The sequence below is a fragment of the Mauremys mutica genome, chromosome 7 (genome assembly GCF_020497125.1).
Source record: "Mauremys mutica isolate MM-2020 ecotype Southern chromosome 7, ASM2049712v1, whole genome shotgun sequence".
Lineage (NCBI taxonomy): Eukaryota > Metazoa > Chordata > Testudines > Geoemydidae > Mauremys > Mauremys mutica.
Genome location: NC_059078.1, coordinates 115,265,906 through 115,289,001, shown reverse-complemented (window position 1 = coordinate 115,289,001; position 23,096 = coordinate 115,265,906). Strand labels below are relative to the sequence as shown.

The 23,096-nt window shown below is 42.5% G+C and overlaps 1 protein-coding gene and 1 long non-coding RNA gene across 6 annotated transcripts in view; one reads left to right on the top strand and one right to left on the bottom strand.

The window, feature by feature from the left end:
• The first annotated feature begins 976 nt into the window (after positions 1-976).
• Positions 977-23,096, top strand: part of ENO4 (enolase 4) — a 33,019-nt gene continuing 10,899 nt past the window's right edge. Inside the window, exons 1-9 of one of the 5 annotated variants that reach the window (XM_045025642.1) lie at positions 977-1,173; positions 1,872-1,946; positions 6,510-6,638; positions 10,146-10,336; positions 13,088-13,233; positions 15,376-15,545; positions 15,830-15,961; positions 17,863-17,928; positions 20,836-20,898. In XM_045025642.1, the coding sequence (XP_044881577.1) occupies positions 1,012-1,173; positions 1,872-1,946; positions 6,510-6,638; positions 10,146-10,336; positions 13,088-13,233; positions 15,376-15,545; positions 15,830-15,961; positions 17,863-17,928; positions 20,836-20,898 (1,134 nt within the window). In that variant the 5' untranslated portion in view covers positions 977-1,011. The remainder of the gene's footprint in view (positions 1,174-1,871; positions 1,947-6,509; positions 6,639-10,145; positions 10,337-13,087; positions 13,234-15,375; positions 15,546-15,829; positions 15,962-17,862; positions 17,929-20,835; positions 20,899-23,096) is intronic. The other 4 variants (XM_045025639.1, XM_045025641.1, XM_045025640.1 and 1 more) reach the window with 4 other exon arrangements.
• LOC123375056 lies at positions 14,562-23,087 on the bottom strand. Its single transcript, XR_006581301.1, has 3 exons — positions 22,947-23,087; positions 15,412-15,745; positions 14,562-15,177 (listed from the first exon to the last, which is right to left on the bottom strand). It is a non-coding gene; the product is annotated as an uncharacterized LOC123375056 (long non-coding RNA).

Here is a 23,096-nt window from a genome sequence, read left to right as displayed (position 1 = left end):
GGCACTTCCTTTAAGGAATGCCTGGAGTCGGTTCAGAAGATTCTTCTGAGAAAGCAGACATAGGAAGAGGGATTATGTCCTCAGAGAAGTACTGTGATATTTCAAAGGCAAAAGAAAATAACTGTGTAGGGATTTTTCTTCATTACCACCCACCCGAGAAGTGAACATACAATGAGCAAGGTCTGTTGGTTTTAGAACTGAGGAAGTGTGCAGCTAATAGCATTTTAAGTATCTCCATTTTCAGTTACTTCAACAAAATTACCAACGAACCAGGCAACAAAGTGAAAGTTTTTTGGTGAGAAATTGTAGACTACAAATGATCATTCAGGCTGTGAAATGTTTCTTTGTTCATTGAATGTAAAGGATTTTTAAAAGCAGAAGTAAAGTTACTGGGGCAATTGGCAGCTTTGTCCTCACTAGATATTTCACAAGCTATAATCTGTCTCTTTCAGGATGTTAATCTTGCGCAATTTTGTTGCTCAAAGACTCTTTTACTACAAAAGGGAACTCACTTGAAAGTGTCTAGCGTTAAAGATCATAACCAACCCTGGAAGAGTCTAAGAGAGGGCGGACCCTCCACCTTGAAAAAGAAGAGTTGTAAACATCTGACTCTCTAACCAAAGTAAACCCACCAACGTGGCATCTATAGCCAGGACAAATCCAATCCTCTTCATTACTTCCCAGCTGTTCACACAGCCAGGGCACCTGCCACCTCTACTCACTAGTCACCTGTGGCCCAAAGGCCACTTATGAGGCAGAGCAAATACCCTCATCCCCGTTTGGCTCCTGGGGAAAGCTGAAGGGCCGGTAGGTGACTTGCCCAGGGACACACAGCAGCTCACTGGCGGAGGCGGGGAGAGAACCCAGGCGTCCCGGCCCCCAGGCTGAGAGAGGGGGGGAGGAGGTCTGACCCCCGACTCCTCGCAGAGGGCGCGCGGAAGGCCACCGTCGCGCGAGAAGTCGGCGCTGAGGGAACGCGCTCCGTCTCCTAGCAGCAGCCTTCGCGGCCCCATGGAGCCCGGCGGGGAACGCGAGCTGCGGCAGCGGCGGCACCTCCCCGAACTCAGGCACCAGGCGGCCGAGTATTATCGGAGCAACGAGGTCCCGCAACGGCTGAAGGAGGCGCTCAACGCCACGTTCTACCTGCGCCCTCCGGACCTCTACGGCCACCTGGTACCTACCCGGGGGGGAGTACTGCGCGGGGGTGGCGGGTGGCTAATGCGCAGGCGCTGCACTACCTCTCCCCGCCCCCCCTTGACAGATCCCATAATCCCCCGCGCAAATACAAGTGGGCGGGGTAAGGTTGAGGCTAGGAGCTCTGCTCAGGGCGAGGGAGTGAGAACGAGGCTTCCCCCCCTTGGCAGGGGCAGAGGGATGAGGCAGGTGGACCTGGGGGGTACTAGCCTCCTGGCCTGGGGTGCTGTGGCCCTGCTCCAGCCGCCACCAGACTGACCTTCCCATGAGATGGTGCTCGAGCCTAAGGGCACCAGCTTGCTCGACATTACTGCCAGGCTCAGCTCTTGGCTGTTTTTCATAAAGCCCCAGCTCCTGGATTCTTGGGATTAGGTGACAATTTCAGTTTCCACCAAAAGAATGATCAGCCCTCCTGGTTGTGGAGCAAAGCTTAATAATGAGACCTACCTGCACCCTAGCAGCCCAGAAACCAGAGGACAAAGTGACCCTTCCTTTTATTTTAGCTTAAAACAGATCTGTCACAGTTTAAGGCCTGGGGCATGGTTTTTGGATGCTTGGGGTTGACACTGCTGGAATGGCAGTATTAGATGGCCCCTTTAACAGAGCTATTCAATCATGTTAAACTAGCTCGATTGAACTAACAAGAGATTGAAAAGCATTTTCTTTTGAGACTGTAGGCAGATGCTCCCACAGCCACAACTGTTGTGCAAACCTCTGCCATGCATCATAAGAATGAAGATAAAGGGAGTCTGGTTAGTTTTCACACTTATATTGGTATTCTGATCCCTGTGGGCCTCAGTAAAATGGACAAGAATCAGGCGAGCTTTACCCTGCAGCTGTTCAGCAAAGCTCTGGCCAGCAGCAGAGAACTAGTGTGGCCAATAAAATATCCACTTAGTATAATAGTGGAATGGCCAACTCCATACTCCAGAAGCTGTTTAAAAAAGATTGCCTTCCAATGCTTCCTCTTATACAAATGTGTCTATGATAATGAAGTCTTACATCTCAGGTATTAAGTATCAGAGGGGTAGCCGTGTTAGTCTGGTTCTGTAGAAGCAGCAAAGAATCCCGTGGCACCTTATAGACTAACAGACGTTTTGCAGCGTGAGCTTTCGTGGGTGAATACCCACTTCTTCGGATGCAAGTAGTGGAAATTTCCAGGGGCAGGTTTATATATGCAAGCAAGAAGCAAGCTAGAGATAACGAGGTTAGTTCAGAAACAGGTTAGTTTAGAAACTGCGAACCAGTTTCTCCTCCCTTGGTTTTCACTTAACTGCTAGAACAGGGCCTCATCCTCCCTGATTGAACTAACCTCGTTATCTCTAGCTTGCTTCTTGCTTGCATATATAAACCTGCCCCTGGAAATTTCCACTACTTGCATCCGAAGAAGTGGGTACTCACCCACGAAAGCTCATGCTGCACAACGTCTGTTAGTCTATAAGGTGCCACAGGATTCTTTGCTGCATCTCAGGTATTATTCATTGCATTGTTCCATGTTGACCTTAAGTTTCATTACTTTCCCCGATAAGGTGTGACCACTATTTCCAGATTATGTTTTACTAGAAAGAAGGTAAATCAAACAAAATTCTATCATGCTGTGATAGTTGATTTTTTTTTTTATGATACTTGTTAGGTATACCTCTGCCTCCTCACTGCAGTTTCCACACTGTGTACCACTCTATTCACCAGGACTGCATCCATAGCTACGCTGGTGTTTCTAGTTTCCACGTTATGGTTCAATTCCTACCTCACAAATCACTCCCTGGATTTGGTGATGATTCCTCTTCTTTGCTAAGACCAGCTCTCTTTAGAAACCCACAAGATTTAGTTCTTAGTCTTGTCTTTTCCCTCTTGGGCATTTAACATATTAACACAGATGGAACTCAACTGTAAATAACTAATGATTCCTATGGCATCTTGACCAAGTCAGCTTGTGATATCATCTACATATTCAGCTGAAACAAAGCTGAGACAATGAAATGCTTCTCTTGGGCAAGAGAGGCATTCACAAACAATCTTTTTTTCTCTATCCTTTTTCTTGAAGTCAGATCTCTCATTTGCTTCCTCTATAAACTTAGAAATATTCTTCCTCTAATTAACTTCTATTATGAAGGCAAAAGTGATAAGGCAGGTGAGGTAATATCTTTTATTGGACCAACTTCTGTTGGTGAGATAGACAAGAGACCAACAAAAGTTGATCTAATAAAAGATATTATGTCACCCACTTTGTCTAATATCCTGGGACCAACATGGCTACAACCACACTGCATACAACAATTAAGGCAAAAGTGGCAGACATGATGCCCTCAGTAACAGTGTATGCATAGCACTGCATATGAGAACCTCTTTTTGAAAGAAGGTGGCTTTTTTGAGCCACCAGGATTGTTTGATAGTGTTTTTTTCAGGAACACTTAGAGCTTAAATGGGATCTATAACATTTTACATCTTCAAAGTACTGTACATTAATATTTAGTTGACCAGTTAGCTAATAAATTAAGAAGTGTTACCGGATATTTAATGCTCCTTTAAGGCCAGAGCCTGTGAGTCATCCTCCAAATGGCTTTAGCAGAGTTGTTCTTGAGTAGGCTGGCTTTCTCCTCTGCCTTTCCCCCTCTGCTTTCTAGAGACAGACAGGTACAGTCTTTTTTCACATGGCTTATTCAAGGACAGAGTGCCCTACATCTGCAACATCAGAAACTCCTCTGTGGGCCATCAGGCAGTGAGGGGCTTATTTTGTGTGTCAGTTTCAGGAGTAACTGCACCTTTATTCCTCCTCCATGGTCCACTCCAGGATTGCCAGTCTTACAGCCATCACCTGTCTCTGGGCAGGAACCCATGTTCTACACCCTTCTGACCAGGAGCTTTAAGGATGCACACCCCCTGCCAAACACTGTGATATCCTCAGCAAGCCATTCGGTCCAACAGCCAGCACCTGTGCATTGCTTTCTTTCTGAGGGCTATGAACAGTGTATTGCCAGTAGTTACAAGTAAGCTTCGCAGAATTAGATGTTTATTTTTTTCTAATTGTGGATTATCGATTTTTATTTAAGATTTGTTTGATGATCAATTTGCATTTTTAAGATTTTTTTTATTTAACTCTTTTTATTTTAATAGCTGTGCAGGACAGTGTTCAGATTAGGGCAGTGCTGACAGTGGGGATGCAGGAGGTCCTTGTGAAGCTGAGGGGCCAAAGACCCCAGGGTGCAAGGTACGGGGTAAGCTTCAGTTGTCCTGGCCCCTTGCATTTGGAGTAGAGACTCCCAGCTGGGACTGGTAAGGAGGAGCATGAGCCCCAGCCACAGGGAAGCTACCCTGCTACTGAACAGTTCCTGCCTGGGAATGGCTCTCACACTCTTGGTTGGTGCATGAGCGAATGGAGCCATGATAGCAGAGCTGCAGAGGGTTCCCTGCATAGCTGAGGGGCCAGTGGCACTGGATCCCTGCAGGCACAAAGTGCAGGGAAGACTGGGGTCCTGGTGAGGGAAAGCAGAGCTCAGGCCAGACTAGGGCCACGAGGCAGAGTTGTCATCTAGGGACAGAGCCACCACCATGTCCAGGGACAACTCCTCCAAGCCAGAACCACATCCTTCTCTGCACCTTGTGTCTGCAGGGATTGGATGTCACCGACCCCACCCACTCACTCACCAGCCAGAGGTGTGGGAGCTGTTCCCGAGCCGGAACTGTTCAGCAGCAGGATGGCCTCCCCTATAGCTGGGGGCTCATCCTCATCTTTGCAGTTCTGGCTGGTGGTCTCTGCTTCTCTAGATCAGGACAACCACAGCCTCCCCCCACACATTGTGCCTGCAGGGATCAGGTGTCACCAGTCATGTGGCCATGCAGGGAGCCCTCTGCAACTCTGGTGTCATGGCCCTGCTCCCTCACTACAGTGACAACAGAGCTGCTGGGCTGGTGACACCCAATCCCTGCAGGCACAAAGTATGGGGGAGGCTGCGTTCCTGGCAGGGCAGAACAGAGTCTCTTAGCACTCCAGTGCCACAAGGGCTATTGAGGGCTCCCTGTACTGCCACAGGAGGCATTCAGCAGTGGAGTGGCCTCCTCCCTGGCTGGCACCAGCTTACTCACTCCCATGACAGCAAGGTTGCAGAGGGCTCCCTGCACTGCTTAAGGGCCAGCGACGCCAGATCCCTACAGATGCCCTGTCTGGTACCAATTGATATTTTTTCAGTTGACTGCAGTGTGTCAGCTGAAATGGATGTTTACTGACCGTTATTGATTAAAACTGAATCCTGCCAAGCCTAATTACAAGTTACCATGCAGCTTTTTCTCAGCAGAGCACATTTATTCTTAGGGTAAAAGCATCACAGAGAAAACATAAAAAACAATGAAAGTTCTGACATGCTTATTAATAAACATACGAGAAATAATCCATCAGTCTTAGGGGGCCCAGATAGGTCAACACACTTCCAACCCCACCCTCCAGGGTTGGTGTCCCCCTAGGATCTGTGGTGCTCTCCATTTGCTGAATCAAAAGTAAGGTCACAGGTGAATTCAAGCTCATTCTTTGAAAGCCCTTTCTTTGTTTCCTAGTCTCTGGAAAACCCAGCCTAAAACAGTATATGCAAACCGCCCCCAGGGGGGTGGTATGTCTTGGGGTACGTCCATACTTACCGCCGGGTCGACGGGTAGCGTTCGACTTCTCGGAGTTCGAACTATCGCGTCTAATCTAGACGTGATAGTTCGAACTCCAAACGTGCTCCCGTCGACTCCGGAACTCCACCACCGTGAACGGCGGCGGCGGAGTCGACGGGGGAGCCGCGGACTTCGATCCCGCGGCGTCTGGACAGGTAAGAAGTTCGAACTAAGGTAGTTCGACTTCAGCTACGCTATTCGCGTAGCTGAAGTCGCATACCTTAGTTCGACCCCCCACCCTAGTGTAGACCAGGCCTTGGAGTTGCATATAATCCTAGGAGTAGTCAGCTCCTACTGTTTTTAAATTTCTGGAGGAGCTGTGGTAACCCTCCCCCATGAAGTAGGACACAATCATACATAAACCATTCATAAATTTAATACAATATTCCTCAGCTGTATGGCATGGGGCTGTAATATCTGTCACAATATGAACCTGAATAGAAATGAATAGTGCTATATAGATTGTCAGCAGTAAGTATACGCCCAGATTCTAGAGTGGCTGGCTCTTAAGCACACAATGTAGGAGTAAGAATACTAAAGTATCCTGATGAATATCAAGACACAAAAATAGATTTACTCAATGATGGATTTAATGCTAACATAAAATGAAAGACTTATTTACACAGAAACTGATATTATTAATCAAACTCTCTCTTTTCTTCAAGGCTAACTACTTCTCTAAATTTTCAAAACCTCCAGTAATATGCAAATTAATTGGAAGGAAGGTACTTGATGGAGTTGGTCGACCAACATTAGAAGTGGAAATATTTTGCACAGTTAAAAACCATGAGAAGGTATGAGCTACATCTTATTTTCTTATATATCCTAACAGGACATTACAGAGAGATGCTCATCTCCACCATTGTTAATGATGGCTCATTTTAATTAATGAAACAAAATGGAGGAGTTAAATGTGGATCAAGTTGCTGAATGAATTACTTTTGTAAATCAGAAGTACCAAAACTCTGGTGAAAATTAACTACATTTACTCTTTTTGGAATAATAATGCTTTGTTTATATTTTAATTTGTAACCCACGTCTGATATTACATTGATGTATGTTGTCGTTTGTCATATAATTGTACCCCGGTCCTTGCCCTGTTATACTGCCACAGCAACCATAAGTAAAAACTCCTCTTGACTCCAATGGTGACAGGAGATAGCTTTTAGCATTTCTCACACTTGGACCCTAATTTAACTCATCCCCCCTACATAACATGAGTTTTGGAGTTCTGTGTCTTGCTTTTCTTTCTTTAAAATGTCTCAATGGCACCTTTCTCAGTCTTCTTACACTGGCAATATTCTAGATGAGGCTGCTGTCCTGCAAACACTCACGCATGTGCTCAGTAGCCCCACAGAAGTCAACAGAATTATTCTTGTGCTTAAACATAAACATATATGTGTTTGCAGGATCAGGGCTGTCCCTGTTCTTGGAGATAGCTCTGCTTGTTTTTTACTCTTCATTTATTTTCATTCAGATGTTTTGAGCTACATCTCTTTCTATTCCTATTACACTACTGTATTTCAGAAAAAAAAGCATGCCGTCTAGTATTAACACAGTTCATGTGAATGAACGGTTTTCACCCTGCGAGTTTAGGGAAATGTATGTTTTACTCCATTCAAAATATTGTTGTGTTCCAGAAATTCAAGACTAGTGCCATGTTCCCCTCACATTAGCATTATTCCGCATTACCATCCAGGGTTGTTCCATAGATGGCTGAATAGAGACACTGGATTTATGGCTTATTACAACAATCTATATCCCACTAACAACCCGTTACCCCCAAGCTACTTTTTTTTTACCCCTTCCCCCCAATGAATGGAGGGATGTTAGAAGACCCTTCACCTTGAATGGTCCATTGAAACATGTGTTAACTAGTTATGCTAAACAACGTATTCCATGTTATATACCTCTACCTCGATATAACGCTGTCCTTGGGAGCCAAAAAATCTTACCGCGTTATAGGTGAAACTGTGTTATATTGAACTTGCTTTGATCCACCGGAGTGCACAGCCCCGCCCCTCCGGAGCACTGCTTTACTGCGTTATGTCCAAATTCGTGTTATATCGGGTGGCGTTATATCAAGCTAGCGGTGTATATAGCTGATATACTCCCTGAACTCAAGAGCTCTATGTAAGTTTAAAAGCTTGTCTCTCTCACCAAGAGAGGTTGGTCCAATAAAAGATATTACCTCACCCATCTTATTTCTCTGCTTCACTACAGATGGTAGCTGTTTACACTCTCCTAGAAGTAGAACTATGATTTACTTCATTGAAAATGCTCAGAAAAGGAGACCATTTATGTATTATTTTTTTAATCCAGTTTGAAAAGTATTTAAGGTTCATTTTGTCTAACATCCTTAATGCAGAGTATCAGAGGGGTAGCTGTGTTAGTCTGGATCTGTAAAAAGCAACAAAGAGTCCTGTGGCACCTTATAGACCAGTGTTTCTCAAACTGGGGTCGCCACTTGTGTAGGGAAAAGCCCCGGGCTGGTTTGTTTACCTGCCCTGTCTGCAGGTCCCGCCGATCATGGCTCCCACTGGCCGCAATTCGCTGCTCCAGGCCAATGGGAGCTGCTGGAAGCGGCACGGGCCGAGGGACATACTGGCTGTCACTTCCAGCAGCTCCCATTGGCCAGCAGCGGCGAACCACAGCCAATGGGAGCCACGATCAGCCTGACCTGTGGTCAGGGCAAGGTAAACAAACCAGCCCGGCCCGCCAGGGGCTTTTCCCTACACAAGTGGCGACCCTAGTTTGAGAAACACTGTTATAGACTAACAGATGTATTGGACCATAAGCTTTCATGGATGAATACCCACTTCGTCAGACGTATTAGTCTATAAGGTGCCACGGGACTTTTTGATCCTTAATGCAATCATCCTTAGGAAATCTGTAACGGATGCACAGTAGTTAGTCACTGATCAAAATGGAGTTCGTTTTACAGGTCACATTGTCATTATATGACACTTTTGACTTCAGCAATAGACAGCCCTTGTACCATGGTTAAGATTAAGATTCTGTCACGGGTATTTTTAGTAAAAGTCAGGGACAGGTTATGGGCAATAAACAAAAATTCATGGAAGCCCACGACCTGTCCCTGACTTTTACTAAAAATACCCAGGTGGATAGAGGGGGACAAACAGTGCTGCCGGGGCTTTCCGCTGCTCCAACCCTGCTGCTGCTCCTGCGGCTGGGGCTGACCACTGCTGATCCAGCCCCACAGGGACTGATCCAATCCCAGCTGCTGCTCCAGTGGGCCAGGGACCGCTGTTCCACCGCAGCTATTCTGGAGCCACTGTTCCGGTGGCTCCAGGGCTGACAGCTGCTCTAGCTCTGCCCTAGAAGACGTCACGGAGGTCCCAGAAAGTCACAGAATCCATTACCTCTGTGACAGAATTGTATCCTTAACCATGATTCACCAGCATTTATTCATGTTTGATACTGTCATTCACCCTCAGTTGTTAATGTAATTTATAGCCACATCTTCCTATAATATTGCCAGGTAAATAACACTTATGAAACTTATTTTGGCAGATGCTTGTTTCAGAAGAGAAAATGGATGCGAGGTTTTGAATTTTTTTTTTAAAGTTACCTATGGTCCTCTTTTTTCCAATTTTGTTTTGTACATTTGGCAATCTATTGTCAGTAATATTTGTAAAGAATTTCTATTGCTGAAAGATCTGGAAAAACACTAACTTGCACAGAGACGTTCATACTTCAGCAGACCTGAAGAAGAGCTCTGAGTAACTTGAATGCTTGTCTCTCTTACCAAAAGAAGTTTGTCCAATAAAAGATATTACCTCACCCACCTTGTCTCACAGTGAAAATAGCATTCTAGTGGTTAAAACACAAACTAGGACTCCTGGGTCTATTCCTGGTGCTGTCACTGTTTTAGGTCCAGATTCTATAATCTGATCTCTATCTCCATGCAGAGCCTCACTGAATTGGGACTGGACTGAGACACCATGTGCATGTAAATTCTGTTGGCATTGATCACATCTGCAGGCTCAGGGTCAGTCACTGACTCACTCTGAACCTTACTTTACCATCCTATAAAATGAGTATACAAATTATGTGACAGGAGAATTAACACAAGTAATATTCATAAATGGTTTGAGAATGTTTAGATGGAAAGCTGTAAGTGCAGAAGTACAAAAAACCAAGAAAAAGCCTGAATTATGGGATCAGTTAAGTTCCTGGGAGGGGGGATATGTTTAAGCCTATATCATTTTAATCTTTTAAAGTGACATTTCAAAGTTAGAAATGGAAGAGTCTGTAAGCTTTTCACAATCATTTTGCAGAGCATTTGTTCCATTGTGATCTCTTCTCACTCTGAAATCCTTGAAAATGCTTCACCTGAAGCAATTGATGCTGATGAGAATGAAAGGAATGACTCTATTAATAGAGCCCTGGAATGGGTAAATGGATCACTGAATGAAATGCTTAGAGACCTGCAACCTGCTGACCAGTGTAAAGCTGATGAGCTGCTTGGGTAGGTCTTGCATATTATTTCACTGATTTTTACTGTAGTAAAACAAATTCTTGCAAATAATTGTAAATAAATAATTTGTGCAAAATCTCAATATTTTTTCTAATGTTATTCCTAATTCTTTCTACACAATATTTCTAGGATATTATTGCCACTAGAAACCTTGCACTGTATTATTTCCAGTGCTGTATATTTATATAATGTGAAGTTCATCCCAGCCTGCACAAAATCCAGATAAACCAGCATTGTGCAGAATACAAAGATGGGAGTTAGGAATACACCTCCAACACACACACACCCTGCTTTTGGACATGACCTGGAATATCAGCCATAGTCCCCACGTTGGATCCATGTAAGGAACTGATCCAGTGCCCATTGAAGTCAGTGGGAGTCTTTCCATTGATTTCAGTATGCGGTAGTACAGATCCAGTGGTCTTTCCTTCAGCAGCTCATGGAGCTTTGGTTGGAATCTTACTCAGCCAGCAGCTTGGCCACTGCCTCTAGTGTGCTGCAGGACATAAGTGGTGTGAAAGGCCTTCCATGGGCCCTCAGCACTGCAATTAATTTTGTACATAGTGTATTTACAAATCTCTGGTTTTGATGGAGTACTCTTTCAAAGTAGGCCCCTCTGAGAAGATATCTAAGGCTCTTACCTTGGGATCATTGTCAATCTCCTTTTGTTTCTGTTTTAAGTTTCTGATTTCTGTTTTATGCTTCCTTGGAAAATACCTATTCTGTAATCAAGTTCATTTGCATTTTTCCAAACAAACTTCTTGTGATCTTGGAGAAATTATGAAGCAGTGGAGAATGATAATATTTTTCCATTTATAACACATTTATCTGGTCTTTTGTAAGAAAAAAATATAGGCTAACCTGAAGTGCCCCAAAAGGTGTTTTGGCTGTGGTTCGCTGCTCTGGACCAATGGGAGCTGCTGGAAGCAGTGTGGGCTGAGGGACATACTGGCCGCCACTTCCAGCAGCTCCCGTTGGCTTGCAGCGGCGAACCACAGCCAGTGGGAGCCGCGATCGGCCGGCCCTGCGGACAGGGCAAGTAAACAAACCAGCCCGGCCCACCAGGGGCTTTCCCTACACAAGCAGCGACCCCACTTTGAAAAACACTGCTCTATATATGTTGCTTCCATTGTATACAAACAGCTAAAATACAGCCACTTCTAAAGTAGCAGCCATATAACCAGAGATCAACTCTAGAAAAAGATGACCTTTTGGATAAGCAAATTAAGCCAAATTCTGACACTTTGGGGAAGTGTCATGGGATTTTTAATATCCATGCAAAGCAAATAAGTCTTCCTTTTGAGGGTCTTCTCTGTATAGAGGTCACATTATTTACCTTGGAAGGATAAAGAGCTGAGTCAATCTTGCTGGGTTTGAAGGTGTTTTTGCACTTCAACCTGGTTGTTTAGACCACTAAGCCATCTCCTCTGAGTTTCAATTCAATAGGATATGAAATAGCTGAAAAATGAGGTTTAATTACTAAACAGCATTGCCACCCTCATTCAAATATGTATACTTTGCCCTTCTGTTACTTCTGTCCAAAGTTTTCAAAGTACATATCTATTAAGCCTTATAACATCCCTTTGTGATGTGTATTATTAAACCTATTTTAGAGATGGCTAGATTGAGGCACAAATAAGTTTATTGACTTTCCTAGGTTCACACGAGGAGTCAGCAGCAGAACCATGAATAGATCTTACTTCATCTCCCAGCATGTGCTTTTCCCACTAGCCCATGCCTGCTCCTCATTTACCTAAGAATATTCCTAAGCAACTGTGATAAATGAAGGTGGAAGGTAGCTTCCTTTTATGGAAACCCAGCCAGTTAGCTATAAGATCCCTCTGGTTAGCTGTTGTCTACTTGCTTTACCTGTAAAGGGTTAAAAAAAACCATAGGTAAAAAAGGGAGTGAGTACCTGACTAAAAGAGCCAATGGGAGGGCTAGAACTTTTTAAAATTGGGAAATTACTTTCCCTTTATCTATTTGTTGTTGTTCTCCGGAAAGAGGAGACACAGAGCAGGAACCGGGCTGAACTATGATGTAGGAAGCTTTAAGCCAGGTATGAAAAACCATCAGACATACCTAGAGATTGCTTATCTGAAACCCCAGATATGTAAGTCAGTCAGGGGCGGTCTAGAAAGACGCGATTAGTTTATTTGTTTTATTTCTTACTGACTCCTCTGTGCTAACCCCGGGTGCTTTTGTTTTGCTTGTAACCTTTAAGCTGAACCTCAAGAGAGCTATCTTGATGCTTAATTTAAAAAAAAAAATTTTTTTTGATCTAGCAAAAAGCCTAATTTCCAGATGTATTTTCTTTGTTTTTAATAAAATTTACCTTCTTTAAGAACAGGATTGGATTTTTGTGTCTCTAAGAGATTTGTGTATATGTTGTTTAATTAGCTGGTGGCAACAGCTGATTTCCTTTGTTTTTCTTTCTCAGCTCTTCCCTGGAGTTGGGTGTGAAAGTGCTTGAGAGTACCTCACTGGAAGGAATTCCCAAGTGCGCCTTTCTGTGTTCTCAAAAGGTTTTTTCTTTTTTTTTTTTTTGCATTTGGATGGTGGCAGCATCTACCCATCCAAGGTCAGAGAGAAGCTGTAACCTTGGGAGTTTAATGCAAGTCTGGAGTCGCCAGTATTAATTTTTAGAATCCTTGCAGGCCCCCACCTTCTGCACTCAAAGTGCCAGAGTGGGGAATCATCCTTAACAGCAACTAATCATTATGCCTTTTCTTTCCCCATCAGTGAATACTTTGCAAAGAAGGTAGAAGAAGAAAAAGAAAGAAAGGCAATTGAAAAGGAAGAACAAGAAGCAGCAATTTCTGCACCTGCATATGTTCCAGCTTTATCAGCTGTAACACCATCTGGCAAAAAAAAAGGAGTCAAATTAGGTTTTAGTTGATTTTATTCTAATATTTCTTGCAAGATAGTAATCAATAAAGATGCTAGCATACCTTCTGTAGCTCCCGATGGGCACTGAAAGGTAGCAATGCTTCTCTACAGTGCTTTTGTAGCTGTATCCCAGACCTCCTTACTGGCCACTAGCTACAGTTCCTCTCTCCCAGAGCACCAGTCAGCAATGAGAATAAGTCATCTCCACTGCAAAGCTTGGGGCAGGGGGAGAAGAGAACAAAGTAGGCTCAGTCAACCACATGGGATAGTGTAACGGAGCCTCTTTCCAGATTGTGATTGGCCTAGCCAGGGGGGTGTCTACTCTTCATCCTGGGAATGAGAATGGAGGAGAATGTGAATGAAAATGATGGGGGAGGAAGTGGGAACCATAGGAATAAACAGGAAAATGCGAGTGGAATGAAGATGGGGAGAAGAAACAATGGGGGAAGAGAAGAGATATTGGGGAACACAGAAACGGAATGAAGAAAGGGGGAAGAATGGAGGTAAGAAGGCAAACTGAGAATACAGAGGAAAAGGGAGAGGTCTGTGAAGAGGGAATCAGACAGTGAGGCAGTGTGGAGAGGAAAAGCAGAAAGAATAAAGATGACGAAGGGGAGGGGGAAGAGAAAGTGGTATGAGCAAAGGAAAATGGGTGGTAGAGACCAAAGGTAATATATGGGCAAAAGTAAGGAGCAAGAGTACTTACATGCGACCTTCCTCAGAGAAAGGGCCTCCTTTCTATTATCTTCTTTCTGTGGAATTGGAGAGTGCGCCATCACCTCTGCTGCTGCTGCCTCATCATGTTTATCTTGTTAGTGTCTTCTTACTTATCGTGTAAGATCAGTGTAATTTCTTGATATTGTGTTATAGATGTGCACATTAATGCAAATATACATCCACTTTTCAATTTAGATTATTAGATATGCTATCCACAGTTATCACGTCCATCCTCAGATGTCATCTTTTGCTTCACACAGTAGTTTTAGTGGGTTTTGATAGCCAAATGTCATTGACTACTTAGTTTCAATAGTTATCATTGATTTCTTGCTGAATGTAAAAATCAAAAAACTTACACTTATTTAAGCCAGTTTTGGCTATTAGAAGTCAGTGGATATGGCTACTGACTCACAGTGAAGCAATAGCAGATACTCAACTGCCGTTAGCTGGTTTTAGAATGTACTCTGTCTGGTTGCATGTGGCACAAAAGGCATTTTCCTACAAAGAATCTTTGGAGGACAAAACAACTCTTTGCTTTAGCTTTTGATCATTCACTTACTGCGTCCCTATTTGTGCTACTCTTTACCCTGTAGGTATAAATGGTGTAGAATCTATCACATGCTGTAAATGTAGTTCAGGTCCTATTTTGGTGAATCTTCACTTACAATACTATAAATGTACTCTGTTGCATTTGTATTTTGTTACTGAAAATTGCTCTGTGATTCTTGTATGAAGGGTCAGAGCATGTATTTAGGAACCAAAGTAAATGATAAGATTTTCAAAGGAGATACATTGGATGCTGAGCACTTTTGAAAAATTTAGCCCAAATTGTGGGTGTTGAACACTTGAAAATCTGGTCCCTTCAGGTCATGGCTTAAGGGTGCTATATTCTTCTACTTAATGTTGCTTAGCAGAAAACAGAAGATGCACTTTGTCTCATTGAGCTTATAATGTAAACTAGATAAATGCAGAAAATGATGTAAACAAGAAGGGAAGGGAGGGATGAGGTTTACAACAAATAAAGAACATGCAAAACGTGCTTTGTGTATGGAGCTTGAAAGATCAGATTATTGCATCTAAATACAGAGAAGGGTAAAAGATAAGATATAGAGATCAGTGGTTAAAAGCAAGCTGAAGGAAGTGAATTTTGAGGAGGGATTTAAAATCAGAAAGGAGGTGGAATGCATTGTGCAGTTGGAGATCAAGATAATCCCAAGTGATGAGAGCTGCAAGATACAACAAAAAATACATTGATTAATTGAAATAAACATCAGATTAATACTTAAGATTGTATTAGTACATCAGTTAATATGCATAACAATTAAATGGCAATATTTTACTTATTTGTAGGATGCTGATATTGTAGGTACACAACTGAATTTTAAACCGAGAAAACATTTCGTAAATATTCTTAATCACATTAGGGAAGAAGAGTTCTGTTGCAGAGAAACCAATCTCACCTGCAGAACCTATCGAACCAGTGCTCTGTGGCAGCATAGCCATTGGAGGATTATCACTTGCTGTTGCTAAAACTGGTGCCACCATTAACAACACACCTTTGTACCTACATCTTGCATTGATGAAACATGATCCGGTAATTGTCAGTATATATATTTTTTCATTTTGTCTTAGCTGTAGTCACTGTTGCAGAGTTGTGTACTTCAGGAATGTTCAGTGAAAAGCTGTATAGTTTGATATCCATTGTCAGATGACTCCTTATATGACATAATCCAAAACTCATTAAGGTCAATGGAGGGAATCTTTCCACTCATTTCATTGGGCTTTGGATCAGATCTGTAGTGAAAATAAAGAAGAAAACCCTTGGTTAAACAATAAGAGTTAAACAGTCTTATTTTCACATGGCTTTCTCAATTTCAGGATTTGCCTAAGGAGTTGACTATGCCGCTACCAATGGTCACTCTGTTGAGCTGTGGAAAATCATCATCTGGAAAACTGAAGTTAATGAAAGAAGTGATGCTCATACCACCCACAGAGTTAACAGTTAAACAAGTACTGTATGCTACTATTTTCACTTGAATTTTATGACATCGTAATTTATTGACCTCATACCTTTTAGATACAGTCCTGAGAAAGTGATTATTTATTTCTGTTTATGGGTGAGGGCAAAGTTCCTTTAACAAAATGTTATTGCAGAACTGAATAGTTAGAATATGGAATGTTTTATATTGCAGATCTCCAAATATAATGTATGTGTGTCTAGTAGATCACAGGAATCAATTCAATTAAAAGCAGCAGCAGAGTTTTGTAATAAAATGGAAGCATATAATAGGCTTGTATAAAATGAAACTTGCCATTCATAGGTAATAAATCATATAATTCAGTGCACAGCACACAGTTAAAGGATGACTCCAAGAAAAGTACACAATAAGATATAAAAATCTTTACCAACAAATTGTTTTTAAAATGGAACTATGTAGAAGGGAAAACAGAGAAGAACAGAAACCCATTAAAGGGCAGGAAGGGTGGATAAGGGCAGGCTGGGTCAACACCTTACTTGCTTAACAGTATTGGCATTAAAGAATATATCTGCACAAGATGCCCACATTAAAGCTGTACTTTCTGTTTTGTATGCCAATGACCTGAACAAAGTAGCTGAGCTTTACTCTTGTTGTTTATAATTGTCACCATAACCTATTGCCTCCTGAGTACTTGAGGGGGGAGCAACAAGAGATTCTTTGCTACAACATGCAGTAGCAAGCATAGTGTGCCCTCTGTGTAGTTATGTTATCGACTGTGACCTCTGCCTCCACTAGTGCACCTGTGTAGGCATGATTAACATAATATGAAGGCATAGGATTTATGAAGGGGGAAGGTTAATCTTTTCCCTATTCAGTTGAAGAGGAAGGATGGTCTTGTGGTTAAGTAGTAGACTGTGATTCAAGATTGGGGTTTATTTTCTGACTGTCACAGCCTTCCTCTGTGAGTTTAACCTCTTTGTGCCTCCATTCCTTGCTTGTAAAATGGAGATCACAATACTTTCCTACTTCACAGAGTTGTGGAAGATAAATACATACGTGTTTCTGAAGTGCTTAGATGCTAATCTCATAGGGCTTGTCTACAAAAAGACACTCAGAAAAATTAATCCAAATTAACTAAAAGTGTGAATTTAAAGTAGGTTAGTTAAACTGTATTAAAACCCTGGGTGGACGCTTTGATTCAGAAAGTGAATTACTCTAAAGCAAATTAAGACCATTTTAATTCTGAATAAGAGCGTCCACCCAGGGGTTTCATGCAGTTTAACTAATCCACTTTAAAACTTAATTCAGATTAATTTACCAGAGTATCCCTGTATAGACAAGCCCTTACATAAATAGATCTAGGGAAGTGCTGATTAGTAGGCATGGACAGATATATAGATGATATTTGATCCCTGAATACCATCACCTCAACAAGCTTGTGATCCTATCCACTGGAGACTCTTTCTCTCAGCACATCCCCTTAGCTGAAGTTATATGGGGGTGGAACATAGTCAGGTAGCCTTCTTTCCTGGTGCCTGCATCACTTTTTGAGTTTTGGGGCAGTCATCTAGCTTTTCCCCTCCTGTTAGCTCTTAAGGGGGCAGACCAATGTGGCTGCTGGTTGTTAATTCAAGTAGGGTTCTTCTTAGGGTTCTGCCTACTCCCATTCAGCAAGACAAGGAATCATTGGTCCTAGCACCACTGCTACTGGCCCTCTAACATTGGAGAAGCTTGACCAATCAGAAGGGCATGGATAGTTTGTGATTTTTGTGTATGCTAATCAGACCTACAGAATAAAAATTTGCACTGGAATGTGTGCATTAGGATCTACATTTTTTTTTTAATAAAAGAAAATGTTCTCATGTTTTTATTTACATTCTTAATCCAAAATAATGATTCTGTTTTGGATGACTATTGTTATTTAATTTAAAGGGTATTGAAAGGCTTCTGGAGATTCAGAAACAAATGATGAGATTGCTGGATCCTGTAAGCAAAGGGGTAAGATAAATATCAAGGGTGTTTTTGAGCTATGTAATCTAAGTGTAGCAGAGTACTCAGAAGGTACTGTAACTATTTTTTTTTAAAGAAAATAAATTACACATGTGAGTGCTCACTGGGAGGGAAGGGGTGAGATGGGTGCAAGAGTAAGTGGTAACAAGGGAAGAGAGGGTTGGGTCTGCTGTGAGGGATGGGGGTATTATGGGGAGGAGAGATAAATGGAAATGAGTGGAGGGAAGGGAAGAGGGCTTGGGGGCTCAACTAAAGAGGAGAGGGTCAGAACTGAGAGGGTGGGAAGGGAAAAGACAGGTGGGGTTGTAGAATATGAGGGGTAGCAGAGGAAGTTGGGGGTTTAGGGAACTGGGGGCTTGTCAGCCCTTCTGTGTACATGTTGGACTATGGTGGAGCTCTGCACCTCAGCTCTACACCATTGCTGGCTGTGTATTCTGGGATCTGGGGGACCCTGCTTGTCTTTGGGTGTCTGAGCCCTTCTCCCTGAAATCCAGAAAACGAGTAGTTAAGATACATATCACCTCTGTGTGGAGTGGGCGGGGATGGGAAGGGCTAGCCAGAGCGTGCGGTGGAGGAAGCCAAGTTTGGAGGAGGGTTGGATTGGGTGGACTTGGGGCATGGCTGGGGAAGCTTGACTGAAGCAGGGGCAGATTCCCAGCTTGGGATGGGTAATGGGTGTGAGGGCCTAGCTTAGTGCAGCTTGGGCTATATAACTAAGCTGGTGTGCCACCTTCCAGTAAGCTGCTCCTGTGATATGTGCATGCAGCAGCACAGAGCAGGAGATAGCAAGGAGCAACTTCTGGCTTCTGAAGTGCCAACTAATGGCTTAATGGGATGGGATGGGATGGGAAGCTGGAAATGTTGGTGGAGGGGCTTTATGTTGTGGGGAATGGTGGGATAAAGGGTGGAGAATGAGTGGAACACACAAGTCTCTCAAACTCTTACAGTTATTGTAACCACTATGCATTAAAACTATCAAAGTTTGGGGATATAGACCATGGATGAGTTTTCTATGACCGGTCCTGGTAGCAACTACACATTGTGCTTTGAAACGTTTGCAACATTATCCCTATTCCATGACAATAAAATGTACGGAATGGGGGAGGAGCTATGAGGAATCACATTGCAACTATGTGACCTAGTGGGAAGACTACTGGACTGGGACTATTACTAGCTCTGCCACTGGCCTGCTGGGAGACTGTTGGCAAGTCACTTCACCTCTCAGTGTCTCAATTTCTCATCTGTGAAATGGGGATAATGACGTAAAGTTCTTTGAGGTCTACCAATGGAAAGCACCATATAAAACTAGGGTTTTTTAATTATTACCTAGCCACAGAAGCATATCCATTACAAACCTAGGTGAAAACTATAACTGTCTGAATGAACACAAACATCTACTAACAAACATTTTTCTTTGTGTTAATGAAGTTTATTGCCATTTTCTAATTTTTTTAAACAGAGTTAAGGTTGCCTGATGATATCTCATGCACTTCCAGAACACTGAGTTCAGCAAAACTCAAATGTCTGAAAGCCAGGAAATAAGAGTTCAGGTAAATGCTGATGCAGCCTTAACTCTCCTCTCTCTGAGTGGTGCCCATAACACACACACTCCCAAGTGCTACTTCGACTTGCCCTATGCTCAAACACGCAGCCTACTCTCCTGACAGAGTATCACACTTGTCAAATTTAACAAATCGCTTCCCACCCTTTTACAACTCCTTCACACTTGCACATAAGATACCACCTAAACCTATACTTTCCCCTATCCAACATTAAATCCACAGAGTTCTTTCATATCTCACCTTTCTACTGTCAATACCCATGGCAAGAAGACTCCAGTGCCCTGCTACTGACATAACCTACACAATTCTGTATTGAAATGATGCAGATTGGAAACTCAAGTTACCCATAAACCTCTCTCCTTCGATAACATACATGAGGGGACTGAGACCCAGATCTCTTCATATAAAAATCACAGCTCTTCCAAGCTACTCCATTTTACTCCTCCACCACTTAGTACAGCTGCACTACACAGTGAATGCAGCTGGAGTGCATGCAAATAATTTCCAGTGGTTATTGCCAGCTCTAGGGGGCATTTATCTTAACTCTGTATTTTCTGGTTTTCAGAAGTTTTAGTTTCACTGCACTTGACATTCTGGAAGGGCATGAGCCAGGCAACCTTAAGTGCGTTAACAGTGTATTTTGCCATCTCTCTCTGTCTCTCTCTCTCTCACACACACACACACACACATACACACACACACACACACACCCCATTTGGTGACATTGAACTTTAATGAGAAATGTAGAATGGAACATTTTCACAAACACGAGATAACCAGCTATTCCATTATCCTTACAAAAACACTGCACTAAGAAGGAACCACATTCTAGCATAGGTACAATATAAAAGAAATGACCCTGATCCTGCAAAGACACCTTTAACTTTACACGCAAAATAGTTCTACTGAAGTCAGTAGGATTATTGACAAAGTGTAAAGTTAAGTGTGTGCATACATTTTTTCAGGATTGAGGCCCTAGTTATTCTTCTTGTGCATAGTCAGTCCAGATCCACACTTTTGGGAGCACATGTGCAGTTGGCATAGAAAATGAAAATTCTCTGGAAAAAGCAGCAATGCACATTCTTCATTGAAATGAACATTTGGAGATGAGTTATTGTGTGGTAATAAAACAACATCATTACTTTGTATTGTACACAGAGTACTCCTCTTCTGTGTTTTCCAAAATAATGTTTTCTAACCTAAAGGAGTACACTTAATGTTATGAGATCAAAGTTGATCAACTCTTTTTTTTTTCTCTTTTCTCTCCCTGAAATAATTATGTAATTCTTGGATTTTCCCAAACAAAATCATTGCTTTTCTTCAATGCCAACAGTCCAGCCCTCAGCTAACAGACAGTAAAAAAGGCAGCGCGCGTAGTGCAGTGAAAAAAGCTCCGGTAAGAAAACAGATTTTAGTTTTAAGCTTCCAGAGGATTATTATGAACAACAGGAAGCCCAAACATATTACGTTATAAAATGTTCATTGACAGGGGCCTCTTTAAAAGGTCAAAGTCAAGACTTCTAAATTCCAGATAGGACACATTTTGTATAATCTAATAGGAAGTGTTTTTTGGATTTTATTAGCTAACACTGCCCCCTCTTCCCCCAAAAAACATGAGGGGGTACTCCACATGGTTCATCACATGGAGACCCTGATGCATCATATGCATAGGGGAGGGATTTGGGAGGCCAGTGAGGAGGCAGAGAGCATGACCCTCTCACTACATAGATTATTGAGACAACTGCAGGTAAAGATTGTCCCTGTGTGTTGCTTCCTATCCCTGGCAGCACAACTACCTGAGAAACCACTCTACCTTTGATTTACCACACCCCTCTGAACGTAGTAGAAAATTGTATTGTCAAGCGTCTATTTAGGTATTATAAACAATTAAAATCAAAGCTATTAAAATAGCAATGGATTTTGGGGTGAGGATTGTTATACTGAAGTTTTGGGGCTTTTGCTTAATATAGAAGGGTGTTTTGGTTTAATTCTTTTTTAGCCTGAAGCGGTTGGTAAAATGGTATTTTGAGAGTTGGCTGTGCAGTATATAAATCCCCATAATGCATGAAATGTCAATATACTATTTTATCAAAAAGCACATTGTTTTAAGTAATTTAAATCATCCATATAAGGGACTTCTATGTTTTGTTTCTTTGTCTGTATATAACACAATGCTAGCAGGCACTCATTTAGCCTATAGCAGTTCAAGACTGAGTCCCTGTTACATCCTGGTTCAAACATAGCCTGTTTTCTAGGGCAGATGAATTTTAGACTACTTTTTTGCTTTACTTAAACAGTTCACAAGGATGAAATAAGAGATGGATGTCAAAGGGCTTGGCTACACTACAGGTGGTACAACAGCACAGCTTCGGCACTGCAGCTGTACTGCGGTAGCCCCATAGTATTGACCAGGGGTCGGCAACCTTTCAGAAGTGTGCCGAGTCTTCATTTATTTACTTTAATTTAAGGTTTTGCGTGCCAGCAATACATTTAAACATTTTTAGAAGGTCTCTTTCTACAAGTCTATAATATATAAACTATTGTTGTATGTAAAGTAAATAAGGTTTTTAAAATGTTTAAGAAGCTTCATTTAAAATTAAATTAAACTGCAGAGCCTCCCGGACCGGTGGCCAGGACCTGGGCAGTGTGAGTGCCACTGAAAATCAGCTCACGTGCCGCCTTTGGCACGCGTGTCATAGGTTGCCTACCCCTGGTATAGACACTTGTTATAGTGACATTTTTTCCTGTCCCTGTAGTTAATCCGTCCTTTCAAGAGGTGGTAGCTAGGTTGATGGAATAATTTTTCCATAAACATAGAGTATGTTTGCACTGCAATTAAAACTCAGTGGCTGGCCTGCATCAGCTGACTCAGGCTTGCAGGGCTCAGGCCAAAGGACTGTGTAACTGCAGTGTAGATGTTTGGGCTTGTACTGGAGCCTGAGCTCTGGGGCCCTCCTCACTTGAAGTGTCTGAGAACTCAGGCTCCAGCCCAAGCCTGAACATCTACACCGCAATTAAACAGCCCTGCAAGCCCAATCCCTGTGAGCCCGAGTCAGCTGACACAGACTACCTGCGGGTGTCTGATTGCAGCATAGACATAACCTTAGCAGGATCTGTACTGGGGCTTAGGTCATTTTAACTACTTCTCTTAGTGACATAGCTAGGTCAACATAAGTTTTAGGTGTAGACCAGGCCTCAGGAGGAAGCAAAAATAAAGAAATTGAAAAGAAACTATTTAGAAAAATCATATGAAAATACAAACTTAAGCCTTATTCTGGGAATATGATAGCATTCAGGTGGACTGCTTCACTCATGCACTATCCATTCCAGGATCATATTCGTATCTTAATGCTATATCTAGATAACTATGAGTGAAATAAATTGCCTTTTCACTTCTTCCATCCCAGTACAAGACTCTCTATCTCACAGTAATCTGAACTGTACCCATCTCCAAATTTTATATTTGAGAGAAGGTCCCCAACTCAGTCTCTGTAGCTAGTCTTCTGCTCCTTCTTATGGGTCTTACTCCTTCAAGATCTCTTGAGTTTAGGCAGAGATACTGTGTCACCTTCCAACTAACTTCTTCCTCAATAG